The sequence below is a fragment of the Sturnira hondurensis genome, unplaced genomic scaffold (assembly GCF_014824575.4).
Source record: "Sturnira hondurensis isolate 20B ecotype Veracruz unplaced genomic scaffold, ASM1482457v3 Scaffold0004257, whole genome shotgun sequence".
Lineage (NCBI taxonomy): Eukaryota > Metazoa > Chordata > Mammalia > Chiroptera > Phyllostomidae > Sturnira > Sturnira hondurensis.
In genome coordinates this window covers 3,854,959-3,868,603 of record NW_028076888.1, presented here as the reverse complement: position 1 = coordinate 3,868,603, position 13,645 = coordinate 3,854,959, and the positions used below count along the sequence as shown (strand labels likewise).

The 13,645-nt window shown below is 47.7% G+C and overlaps 1 protein-coding gene across 1 annotated transcript; it reads left to right on the top strand.

Moving 5' to 3' along the window:
* Window positions 1-1,224: 1,224 nt before the first annotated feature.
* Window positions 1,225-13,243, top strand: CFAP107 (cilia and flagella associated protein 107). The gene is made up of 4 exons (XM_037045320.1): window positions 1,225-1,534; window positions 8,738-8,851; window positions 11,588-11,765; window positions 12,815-13,243. Exons 1-4 carry the CDS (start codon window positions 1,421-1,423, stop codon window positions 12,994-12,996), a joined length of 588 nt encoding a protein of 195 aa, XP_036901215.1. The 5' UTR covers window positions 1,225-1,420; the 3' UTR covers window positions 12,997-13,243.
* Window positions 13,244-13,645: the final 402 nt, after the last annotated feature.

Sequence of the window (13,645 nt, the reverse complement as noted above, 5' to 3'; positions counted from 1 at the left end):
CAGAATAGACAGGAGATGGTTAAGAATAGTATAGGAATGGAGAAGCCAAAGAACTTCAATATACGACCCACAGACATGAACTACGGGAGAGGAACGCTGGAGGAAAGCAGAATGTAGGGCAGAGGGGGATAAAAGGGAGAGAAAAAATGGGACAACTGTAATAGCATAATCCCATAAGATATACTTTAAAATACATAAATATTACTTAAATAGCATTCTATTTCAAATGACAACATAGTGGAATAGCCATTGAGGGTTTTCCCCTTTTTAAAATTTAAATTCATTGGGGTGACATTTGTTAATAAGATTATATAGGTTTCAGGTGCACAGTTCTACGATACATCATCTGTATACTTCATTGTGTGCCTAGCACCCACACTGCTAAGATCTTATTTGTCCTGGTTCACAATGTTGAAGTTTGCACAGTTAGTGCAAAAGCCCTGGGGGTAAAGCTGCCAGTACCTGAGTGTGAATCAAGGCAGTGCCATTAGCTGTGCAAGTGGTCATATCTCCACCACCATACACTTGCAGTAAAATAAGAATAATGCCAGTTTCACTTAATTTTTACATCTTCATCAAGGACATTCTTTTAAAAAATATCCTATCTATTTTTAGAGTGAGGGGAAGGAAGGGAGAAAGAGAGGGAGAGAGACATGGATCTGTTGTCTCTTGCCCACCCTAACCAGGCGCCTAGCCAGGAATCGAACCAGCGACCTTTCGGTTTGCAGTCTGATGCTCCATCCACAGAGCCCCACCAGCCAGGGCAAGGACATTCTTATTAATTTTATTAAATCTAGGCCCTTGAGCAGATGTCTTTTTAAAGTGCAGTGTGATGAAATGGGGAGGAGGGTAAGGCTCCGCTGTTGCACGACAAAGTACAAGGTTTCTCTGGACAATGAGCACTGTGTGTGTGACTGAGCTGTGAGCAAGGCTAGCTGGGATGCTTTTCAATGAAATACCATTTTCACTGGAAAGAATGAGTGGCAGACAAACCATGATTCTTCACATTGGAATATTTGGCAGATACTGGCTTGAGAATGATTGAAGTACGTCTGTCACTTCGAGGAAAACAACAAACAGCACTTGTCAATGACAAAATGTTGAGCTTTCAGGCTAAAACAGTTCTGCTCTTGAAGAATCAGCTGCTCCCTCAAGGAGTCTATTTATACTCAGAGTCTATCACCATGGAGACAGTCAACAGTAGGGAATCCAAGATCACTTCACCTCTCCCTGGAGCCTGAAAATGGATTCTCGAGGCCCTTTTATTCTGTAAAGTTGGCAGGGTGTCATCCACTGCCCACTCAAAAGGGTGTCTGGGAAGAAAAATAAAAGGCACTCAAATGCGGCGATGTCATAAAGTCTCCCTGTTCCCGAAACCGTAAGCTGTGACAAGTCAGAGAAACCTGGGTGAAGGCTCACCATGCAGTTGTTGACCGCAGTAAATCCACAGTCGCTGAATACTCCCAGCTGGAAGATTGAGAGCAAGTATTCAACCCATGTGCTCATTGGAAACTGGGTGGAAGAGAGGAGGAAGGTAAGGAAAGGCAGAAGGTGGACAGTGCTCAGAGGGAGGACCGGCAGGGAGAGGCAGGAGTGAAGCCATTACTGTTTTCAAATCAAGGCCCATAGATAGCTGCATCTTAAAATACGGCATTAGGGTGTCTGTGTGCTACATTGGGAGTTACAGACAAGCAGCCCTCAAGGTCCCCACTGTGTCCCCACTGACTTACAGACAAGCAGCCCTCAAGGTCCCCACTGTCTCAAATACCATAGCAGATGTGTCAATATAGTTGTACCTCATAGTACTATTTTCAGTGGAGAGTCTCTAGGCATCTGATATTTCCTGTCCTTAATTCTTCTGAACCTTGATTTTTAAAATCAATATCTTTATTGATTATAGAGAGAGGAAGGGAAAGAGCAAAAGAGAAACATCGACTGGTTGCCTCCCATATGCACCCCTTTGGGGGACTGAGCTCTCAACCTAGGTATGTGCCCTGACCGGGAATCGAACCCCCAAACTTTTGGTGTATGGGATGATGCTCCAACAAGTTGAGCCATACCAGCCAGGGCTCTGAACCTTGATTTGAAGAATCTCTGCTCTCCCTGGCCTGGCCCTTACCAGAATGTGGTACCTGCCAAGGTAGGCTTGACATCCCCTGTGTTGACGTCCGGGAGGAGTTGCTGTTCTCTGGCACCTGTTCCGTGCCTTGCCCTGCTGCCTGTGCATTTCAGATTCTACTTTCAAAACAATTGCGCTCATGGTATTTCTGTGTTCTTCAGAGGCTATTACAAAATACTTGGTCTGAATTGACCTACTTAAAACTGAATGTCTTCATGTTTGGCAACCAACACTGGAGCCACTTAAATTTTTGCAGGGATATCTAAATATCCTCACATTTTCTTGGGCAATGGGCCAAGGACAAAAAGGGATAGAATTGGTAGCTTTGGTGTGAGTGTGGGAAGATGGGTGGTGATTTCTGAGAACTGGAAAAGGCTGCTTTTATGGAGCACATTAGCATTCAACACCCTCCTGGCCAGACACGACTGGTGGCCATTCTTAGATCTGAGTGCAGTTGGTCTTGTGTGAGGAGTGGATATGTGTCATGGAAGTTCCAAGGGCAAAAAGAACTGTCTGAGCAGCCCCTTCAGACTCCTGCAAACAGGGCAGTGCCCAGGGATATAGTGAGCTGGCCCTATACCTCGAGGAAATGGCTCAAAGAGAGTGGAGTGGGAATGATGTAAGAAAGAGAGCAGGTTAGGAAATTTGAAGTCCTTGTTCTATCCCAGAAGCATTTAAAAAACTACTGTTGCTGAGCTAAAATAACTGTGTACGGGCCCTAGAAAACAGTCGAAGGTCTAAAGCAACAAATCAAATGCCTGATTTAGAAAAAGCCACATTCAAAATGGTAGAGAACCCCGTGGTGTTTTCCCTCGCCCTTTCCACATGCCCTCGCTATGACATGGTACAGAGTGGGGAAGCAGTGGCCTGGCTCCCACTTCCCTCCCTCTAAGTCAGGAGTAGAGCAACATTCTAACCTGCCTGGGGGCTGCCTGACGGATGAGTCTCTGTTTTGCCTAACTCAGAGCTCAGGAAAAGGGACATAGTTCATATTTCGGGCTAAGAAAAGCTGCAGGGCGAGCTTCCAGACTACAGCTCTGCAAATGTCGGGGGCAAGAGATCACAGGGAGAGAAATGCAACAGAACATGTAAAGCCCTTCGAAGAAGCAGGGGAGAGAGCCTTTAGGAAACTAGGGCATTTTAAAGAAGCCATGTACACGGGGGAAACACACACACACAAAGAAGCCCGGGTGCGTGGCATGCTCAGAAGGTCCTGAGAAGTCCTGAAGTCTTCACACCAAGCTGACTTCAAGGTTCAGAACCTGCCCTGTTAGTTAGTAGAGATGGTCTCTTGAATGGAGCTAGTTTGAAAAGCCTCAGAGAGGTGGCTTTCTCCCCCCAGATGCCCAATATTTAATGAAACATCTTAAGGTATATGAAGACACAGGAAAGGATGGCCCACTCAAAGAAAAAAACTAAAGTAGCTGAAACTGTCTCTGGAGAAACACAGGCATTAGAAGTCTATGACAAAAACTTTAGAACAACTATCTCAAATATACTTAAAGAGCTGAAAGGATACATGGACAAAGAACTACAGTTGATTCTTGAACAATGTAGGGGGTTGACCCATCTTTTGTGCAGTCAAAAATTCATGTATAACTTTAGACTCCCCTCAAACTTAACTATATGAGTAGCCTACTGTTGACCAGAAGCTTTACTGATAACATAAACTGGCAATTAACACATATTTTGGATGATTATATATAACATATGATAATATATATATTAGTATAAGAATACTAATATATATATTAGTATTCTTACAGTAAAGTAAGTTAAAGAAAAGAAAATTCTACTAAGAAAATTGTAAGGGAGAGAATATACATTTATAGTACTTATTGAAAAAAATCTGCATGTAAGTAGATCCACACAGTTCAAACTCATGTTGTTCAAGGGTCCATTGTAAAGAAAACCAGAAAAAATGATATATGAACAAAATGAAATTTCAATAAAAAGGTATAAATTATAAAAAGGAACAAGACAATAATTTGGAGCTGAAAAATATAATAACTAAATTGAAAAATTAGAGACATCCAACCGTAGACTTAAACAGAAGGAAGAATCAGAGAGCTTGAAGGAATATCACTCAAAATATTTGAGCCTGAGGAACAAAAAGAATGAAAAAAGGAAACAGAGCCTAAGGACTTGTAGGACACCATCGAGCTGTTCAACATACACATTATGAGAGAAAAGACAGCATGAGAAGGGCAGAGAGATTGTTTGAAGAAATAATGGCTGAACTCTTCCCCAATTTGAAGAAAAGACATGGATCTACAAATCTAAGAAGCACAATAAACTCCAAGTAGAACGAATCCAATTAGACCACCCCAGAGACACATTATAATCAACTGTTGAAAGTCAAAGACATAGAGTATCTGGAAAGCAGCAAGGGAAAAATGACTTACCATTTGCAAAGGAGACTATAAGATCACGGGTAGATTTTTCAGCAGAAACCTTGCGTGTGGAAGGCAGTGGAGCAGCATATTTAAAGTGCTCCAAAATACAAACAAAGCTGTCAACGGAGAACACTGTAGCCAGCAAAACTGCTCTTCAAAAATGAAGGACAGGCCCTGGCTGGTGTAGCTCAGTGGATTGAGCGTGGGCCTGCGAACCAGACGATCGCGGTTCGATTCCCAGTCAGGGCACATGCTTAGGTTGCAGGCCAGTTCCCAGCAGGGGCCAGTTCCCTGCAGGGGATGCACGAGAAGCAAACATACCTTGATGTTTCTTTCCTCTCTCCTTCCCTTCCCCTCTAAAAAGATAAATAAATAAAATATTTAAAAAACACTCTTAAAAAAATGAAGGACAAAGGAAAGGAAAACATGCCCAGATAAACAAAAGTAGAGGAAGCTCATTGCCCCTAGACCTGCCCTGCAAAAAAAAAAAAAAAATCCAACAGAAATCCCTGAAGCTGAAATGGAGCAATGCTAGATAACATGAAGCCATAAAAAATATGAAGACCTATAGTTAAGGTAAATCTGTGGACAAATATAAAAGCCACTATTATAATTTTAGTTTGTAACTCCACTGTTTTCTATAGAATTTAGAAGCAAATGCATAACATTATTATAAGTCCATGTTAATTGGTGCCAATATGTTGATACGGGATTTGTGACATCAGCAATATAAAGTGGGAGAGGGTGGACCTGCAAAATGTTTAAATATGAGTTAAGTCAAGTTGGTATCAATTTAAAATATATGTTATAACTTTACAATGTTTTATGTAATGTTTACGATAACTACAAAAATATCTCCAGAATATACACAACAGGAGATGAGAGGAAATAAAAATGTGTCACTTGCAAAAAATCAATTAAACACGAAAAAGGACAATAATGGAGAAAATGAGAGACAAAAGCCCGGTAAGACCTACAGAAAAAGGATAAAATGTCAAAAGTAAGTCCTCCCCTAACAGCAATTACAGGTAAATAGATTAAATTCTCAATCAAAAGACATGGATTGGCAGAAGGGGGGTGGGGAGGGGACCAGGATCCAATTACATGCCATCTATGAGACTGTCTTTGGACCTAAGGACATGCACAGGTTGAAATTGGAAGGGTAGAAAAAGGTATCCCATGCAAATAGTACCCAAAACAAAGTGGAGTGGCAATATACTAATATCATCAAAAAATAGACGTTAAGTTCAAAAAATGTTCCAAGAAGCAAAGAGAAACAGTATATATTGAAGAAAATGTCATGAAGAAATAGAAAATCTAAATAGACTGGTAACTAATAAGGAAGTTAAATGAGTAATCAAAAGCCCCTCAGAAAATAAAAGCCCAGGACTGAAGGGCCCCACTGGCGAATTTTACTTGGCACTTAGCTCCATCCACATGAGGAAGGCTGTACATCAGACACCCATGGCGAACATCGGACCCAAAGGCTAAAGACTGAAAGCTTTTCTTCCAAGACGAGGATGCCTGCTTTTGCTACTTCTATTTGACATTGTATGAAAAGTTCTAGCCAGAGCAAGGAAAATAAGTAAAATTCATAGAATTGGAAAGAAAGAAGTAAAATCATCTCTACACGACATGGCCATACATGCACCAAACCCCAAAGACCCCCCCACCACACTCCCCACCCTCTTAAAACAAAGGAACAAATCTAACAAAGCAGCTGGGCATAGAATCAACATGCAGAAATCACGTGCACTTCTATACATTACCCGTGGACGATCTGAAAGAGGAAATTAAGAAAACAATGTTATCTATAATAGCATGAAAGAGAATAAAATACTTTGAAGTAAACCTGAAGAAGGAAAAAGTCTTATTTGCTAAAAACGAGCTGTTGAAAGACATCAGAGAAGGCAGCAGCATATGAAATGATGTCCTGCGCTCATGAACTGGAAGACCTCATGCTGTGAAGATGCCAATACTACCCCAAACCATCTTCAGAATCAAAGCTGTCTCTAGGATTTTTTTTTTTTGCACAAGTTTTAAAAACTGCCCTAAAATTCACTGGGGATCTCAGGAGGCTCTGAATTGCCACACAAATCTTGAAAAGGAGAGCAAAGTTGGAGGACTCACATTCTCTGATTTCAAAACTCATGACAAAGCTACAATACTCAAAACAGTGGGGTACTGGTATGAAGGCAGACATGTAAACCCTTGGAGTAGAATAAAGAACCCAGAAATAAACCCTCATGTATCTGATCAGATGGTTTCAACAAGGATGCCAAGACCAGTCGATAAAAAAGAACAAGCATACCAAGACCAGTCAATAAAAAAGAACAAGGATACCATGACTACTCAATAAAAAAGAACTATTTTTTAAAAAAACAAATGGTGTTGGGAAAACTATCTACATGCAAAAGAATAAAGTGGGAGCCTTACCTTGCACCATTACAAACATTAATTAAAAATGGATCAGAGACCTAGATAAAGACCTAAAACCAGAAAACTCTCAGAAGAACACATGGGAGAAAAGCTCATGACACTGAATTTGGCAATCATTTCTTGGATACGGCACTGAAAAACAGGCAACAACAACAACAACAAAACAGATAAATTGCACTTTGTCAAAATTAAAAACTTTCATGCATCAAAGAAAACTATCAATAAAGTGGGAAGGTGACTGACAGAATGGGAGAAAATGTTTCCAAATCTTCTATGTGATAAAGGAGTAATATCCAGAGTATATAAAGAACACCTTCAACTCAACACCAAAAACCAACCTGATTAAAAACTGGTAAAGAACTTGAAGAGACATTTCTCCAAAGAAGATAAGCAAATGACCGATAAGCACACGCAAAGATGCTCAACACCATTAATCATCAGAAAAAGAACTATTTAGCAAATAGAAATCATGATGAGTTACCACTTCATACCCACTAAAATGGCTATTATTTAAAACAAACAAACAGAAAATAACCCTGGCTGGTGTAGCTCAGTGGATTGAGTGATTGCTGGCTTATGAACCAAACAGTTGCTGGTTCGATTCCCAATCAGGGCACCTGCCTGGGTAGCGGGCCAGGTCCCAGGTGAGGGGTGAGTGAGAGGCAACCACACATTGATGTTTCTCTCCCTCTCTTTCTCCCTCTGTTCCCCTCTGTCCACAAATAAATACGTAACATCTTTTAAAAAAACAGAAAATAACAAGTGTCGGTGAAGACGTGGAGAAATCGGAAGTGTTGTGCCTTGCTGGTGGGAATGCAAAACGGTGCCGTCACCGTTGGAGCCTGTGTGGCGTTTCCCCACAAAGTCAGACATAGAATCACCATCTGACCCAGCAATTCCAATTCTGGGATTGGACTGAAAGCAAGGTCTTTGAGAGAGATGTTTGTACACTCTGATGTGTAAACATGATGTTTGCACTCATGTTTATAGCAGTGTTATTGACAGTAGCCAAAGGGAAGAAACAATTCCACGACGGATAAGTGGATAAGTGAAATGTGGTGTACGTGCCATGGAGCGTTACTCAGCCTTTAAAAGGGGAAGCATTCTGACTTCGTTGGCTACTATGCCAACGAACTTTGAAGACACTGTGCTAAGTGAAATAAGCCAGTCACAAGAGGACAAGATAGTGTGTGATCCCACCTAAAGGAGGTGCCTTGAGTGGTCAAATCCATACAGATGGAAAGCAGAACGGTGGGCCCCAGGGGCTGAGGGAGGGGTGAGGGAGGAGTTGCTGAATAGGGACAGAGCTTCGGGTTGAGATGATGAAACAGCTCTGGAGATGGACGGCGGTGGCAGAGGTGCAGGATGAAGTGACGTGCTTGGTGCCACTGAATGGTGCCCTTTGAAGTGGCTAAGACAGTAAATCTCATTCTGTATACTTTACCACAATACACATTTAAAATACCAACCAGGAAACATAATATCATGGGCAGGGGAGAAAAGAGTGATTTGGGAAGAGTGAGCCCAGAGAAGGGGAGGAGGTGAGCACGGGGAGGAACAGGGAGAAGGAGATGAGCGAGGGACCGGTCGGAGGGGTCCTGGATGGTGGGGTACCCACTCCTTTTCCGGGACTGGAAGGGAAGGGGCAGAATTAAGCTTGCACTGTGTGGGGTCCCGATTTACCCTTTCCTTGCCCTTCTGATGGCCCAGGAGGGGAGGGGTTACAGCAGACGTTTGAGAAGGGAAGTCACAGAAGTTGTGTTGAAAATTTGATTTTTTCCAGTTCACCAAAGCCATTGAGAAGACTCCCCAGTCCACTTACAGGATAGGGTACATTCCCTTCCCGGGCCACAGACCGGACCAGATCTCCAGGTGGTATGGGAAGAGTAGAATTGAGGTAAGAGGAAGTGGGGGCCCCACACTCAGGCTGGGCCCCTCCCCAGGGCTCAGAGCCTCTACCAGGCAGCTTCTTCTGGGTCCAGTGCCCTCTTGGGAACACAGGCATAGGCTCATCTGCACTGTCCCCAGCCCAGGGGCTGCAGGTGGCACTTGACCTGATGAACAGAGATCTGCGCAATCTGGAGCTGGTAGCCTCTCCCGCCCTGCATCCCAGCCCCTTATCTCCCCCACCCCTCCACACTTCCCCAGCAGGATACAGGCCAAGGATGTAGGAGACAAACAACGAGCGTGATTAACACTGAACTGGGGTGACTGTTGTGAGCATCACGTAAGGCACTCCCAAAACATGTGATGGTGAGGTCTGGATGACAGCGTTTGGTGTCATCTGAGCCCCAGCTTCCTGCTCTTTTGTACAAAAAGTCACATGCAGCTCCTTCTCCCTGGGTGTCTGTGTCATGTCGTGTTCTAGGCCCGTGGAGCGGGGAGCAGGGGATGCAACCTCAGGACCCCCCTTCCCACCACCCCCTGAAGGCCCGGTAGGGGCAAGGAAGCACAGGATGAGGGGTGGACATCTGTCAGAACGGGAGCATCTGGAGTTGACAGAGATTGTTGCGCTTGGCAGGCTTATTTTCCCATAAAATGTGCCTGGGGTGGTGCATGTCACGTCTGAAGCTGTGTAGCTAAGGGCCCAAGCAGGGGCCTGTTCTGAAGGTCAAGCAAGGGGTGTCCTGAGATGTCCCTTCATCACATGCCGGAGTTGCCTTCTGCATCGGGGGACCCACAGTGGGAGGAAGAGCGTCGGGATCTCAGCTCTGCGCCGGCGCCCTCGGACAGGCTGCTGCTCTGGGTCTGCTGACGTCACCGTTTGTGGACACTGCAGACACAGACGCATCTTAATATAAGGAAGCAGAAGTCAGAACCCACCACCGGGGCTTCCCGTCCCCAACCATCCGTGCACACGAGGCACCTCACGTTGTCTTCCACGCCCATGAGGTGCTGTTTCTTAGACCTCTGGACCCTCTACAAACCTTGATGGAGGGCGGACCACATGTACGCACACGGTTGTTAAGATTCAAACAAGCCCCCTGCCCCCCAACACACAAAGAATAGAACCAAGCCACCTGACATTCATCCCTCCAGACAGCGTGAACACCTGTTTGTATGGCTGCTTCCACCCCATGAGATGCTCTTGGGTGTCCGTCTGCACGCCACCCCCGCCTCCAGGACCCTTCCTAGGCAAATGCTGATGGCCGTTCAAGTGGACCTTGGAGAGCTGAGGTTATCACCCCCGATGGAAACGCCCCTGCCGGTGCTTTTCTCCCAGGCGGGTGTGTTAATCACACTGTTCATTTTAGCTCTTTAATGATGCTTTGCTATTGTAGGAACACAAACCGACCGTCCCCAGCCCATGTCCGCAGCCACTTCCTTCACCTGACACGCACACTCACTCACCCAGCCACGTCCCCTGCATAGGTCACTCCAGGGGCAGGCACCCGCAGCCAGAGGCACTCCTCCCGCCCAGAGCCTAGAGTCAAGCTACACCATCCCAAGCTTCTGAAACCAGCCCACCCTGCCTCGCCCATTCCCCGGGTCATGTTCTCTTTTCCTTTTCTGCCTCTGACCCACCCTGGTGCTTTCCCATGTGGCCCTGCCGGGTGTGGCATGCCTCTTCTTTGGGGACTTGTAAGCTTTTCTCTCCAAGGCAGTTGTCTCTACATCTATCACCTTATTGTAGCTGAGGAAAACAAAAATCCCGGGAACATGATGGAGACAGCAGGGCTCTTCCCCAAACCGAGAGAACTAGCACGAAAATGCCTGTTGGTCTCTGTCCTCCTCCCCGGCCTCACCAACCCCCCACTCCCACACTGCCCTTGGCTGATGGGAACCTCTCCGGCTGGCTTTCCCTGGCACTGGAAATGCTCTGGGCACCTGGTGATGGGAACCTTGGGAACCCCGGCCGAATGTCTGTGCCCATGCCCCCGTCTCCCTCGGCCATTGTGACCTGACTTATTTATGGACCAGCACTTGAAATATTGGGTGTGGTTGGCATTTCCAGACCAGAGCAGCCACAGACCTCCCTGTGTGCTCCAGACCAGAGGACGGGCATGAAAATCGACATTCTCCTCCCCCGTAAATCAGCCCAGTCCCCCAGGATTCCTGTCCGGGGCCCAGGGATTTTCTGAGGAACAGCTCGGATTCAGGCAGTCGTCCCAGAGGAGGGAGAACCAGCTTTCTTTCCCCGGTAAATGACTCTCCACCGAAGGGGTCCCTCCCTGAGTCTCCAGCCGAGGTTGCCGTAAATCCTGTGCAGAGGAAGGCTGCTCTCTGACGCTTCCCAGTGACCGGCTGAAGTACAAGGTGCACACGCCAGGCTCCGCATTCAGCTTGCACTCGCCATGGAAATAGGCGCTTGGAGACTGGAGACAAGTAGAAGGGGACAACTTGAGAGCACAGGGGCATGGGACGAGATGGTGTGACCCTCCCTGTTCGGCCAGGGGGCCTGACTTTCGTGTTAACGCGTCCCAGTAGTTCACTGACTTGGCAGAAGAAGCTGGGGGTCACTGGTACAGGGCACTGACGGCAGCTAAGCTGAGGCGTGTGTTTGGAGGGAGCCGATCAGGGTGGGACAGACCAGTGTGGCCCTGGGAGCCCGCACAGCCACACTCGCCATCACCGGGGCAGGCAGGGGATGCCTGGCTCCCACCAGCAACATGCCATTGGCCTGTCCTTCCAGGGGCTCCCGTACAAACACGTCATCACCCACCACCAGGAGCCCCCCCACCGCCACCTGATCAGCACGTACGACGACCACTACAACCGGCACCATTACAACCCGGGCCTGCCCCCACGCCGTACCTGGGATAAACATAAGTCGCAGTGGCTTCCGGAGAAATCCGACTTCCCCCTTCTGGGTATTTTTATCATTTTAGATTTCCCCCTGTGTTGGGCTGTCAGGGGCCCACACCTGCCCAGGGCTGAGGTGTGCCCAGGGGACCCTGGTGCAAGGAGAGCATTGGCGTGAACCCAGGGGGGGAGGAGCCCTGTTTGCCCCCAGGGCTGCCACCTGCCCCCTCCCTCTGACCCTGGGATGAGGCTGGTGGTGGGATGAAGCCCCACCTGTGCCCTGAGCAGCAGGTCCACCTAGAGCACAGGTGGCTGGAGCAATGGGTCTGCACACCTGGACTAATCATTCATTTCCTAACTAGCACGATGGTCCAGGTGTCAGGCTTCACTGTACCCCTTGGACACTCAGCAAGGACACACAGGGAGGAACTTCTGCCCTCAGGGAGTTGACGTTCCAGTTGGGAGACGATTAAGACACCTTTAGGGAATAAGATATCTTAAGATCTAGTAGTTTTGGACTGGGATGTGAGCTCTGATGGAAACAGGGAAGGCTAGAAAGTGAGCTGGGTGTTCCTGGATCTCCTCTGGGTGGGATGATGAGGGCTGGGCTTTCCTGAGGAGATAACTGAGTGGAGAAGGAGGGAGCCACACAGGGATTAGGGGGAAGAGCATTCCAGGGTGGGGGTAGCTCCAAGATAGCACCAAAGGTTTTCGGAGGGATTTACCTGGGAGAGTAGCTGAGTCTGATTTATGTTTCAAGCTACCCTGACCCTTTGCCTCCCCCTCTCTGTAGTCCTACCCTTCAATGAATGCCATGGGACGTAGGTCAGAGAGTGAACGGCTTGTCACGCTGCATTAATTTTTGCAAGGGTTTCTTCACTTTGCAAGCCCACACTGCTCCTTTCCCTGCTGGGGTGGGAGAGTTACCCAAGAGGGGGCGGTGCCACCTCATTGGGTCATGGGCCTGACCTCTCCGAGGCCTCCTGGTCCCTTGTGAGTACACGGGAGCACCCCAGCCAGAGGCTCCCTCGAGCTGGCCAAGCCAACGCTCGCCCGCAAGCCTGCCTTCCCTGCCTGGCACTGCCAGCCCAGGCCCCGGACCTGCTTTCTCTTGCAGCGCCCCCTACAAACTACGGACTCTACGAGCAGCTGAAGCAGAGATGGCTCCCTCCCGAGGCTGGTCTACGAGAAAGCACCTACACGTCGTCTTACGCCCGACCACCGCTGTGCGCCCTGTCCCGGCGGGAGCACGCCATCCCGGTCCCTCCGCCTCGCCTGCACCCTGTCCCACGCTTCTGAGAACCACTGCCCCACGGGTAGCGCAGGCGGCACCAACCGGAGGCCTGCCGCACGGTCGGGCCTGCCAGGCGGGAGGCGCTGCGGAGACAGCCCGAGCTCTAAATCCAGCCTGTCGGAGGGGCCCTCAGAACTACGGTTTGGGTTTGGGGCTCCCGCCCCTCCTCCACACCCACGGTTCCTGTATTTTCCATCCCACAATTAAAGCTCTTTGACATGGTGGGGTGTCATGTATGTGCAGAAGGCAAGACTGGTAGAAGAAACGGAGGGACTCCTTAAGTTTCACTTCCTCATTTCACGGGAGGGGAAACTGAGGCCCACAGAAGTCATGTGACTCCATCAAGTTCTCACAACTGGGTCTATACCCCCCAGGAGTCTCTGACCCAATGGGGGAAACAAATCTGACTACAAGGTGCTTCTTGAAAACTCCATGAAAGAGTCCAGTGTGATTATGGGAAGGGCAGCCCCAAAGAGGGGGCCTGTCGCCGCCCCCGAAGACGCGCACTTAAACCTGAGGGCTCAGAGGTAGGGAAGACATGGGGCGTCTCCCCTCCATCTCCTGACTCTCAGATCGTTTTAGGAGTTTGGGGATGAGGAATTTTTCAGTGAGGGGCTGGGAGGGAGGGCGGACCCCTGGTGCCCGAACTCGGGT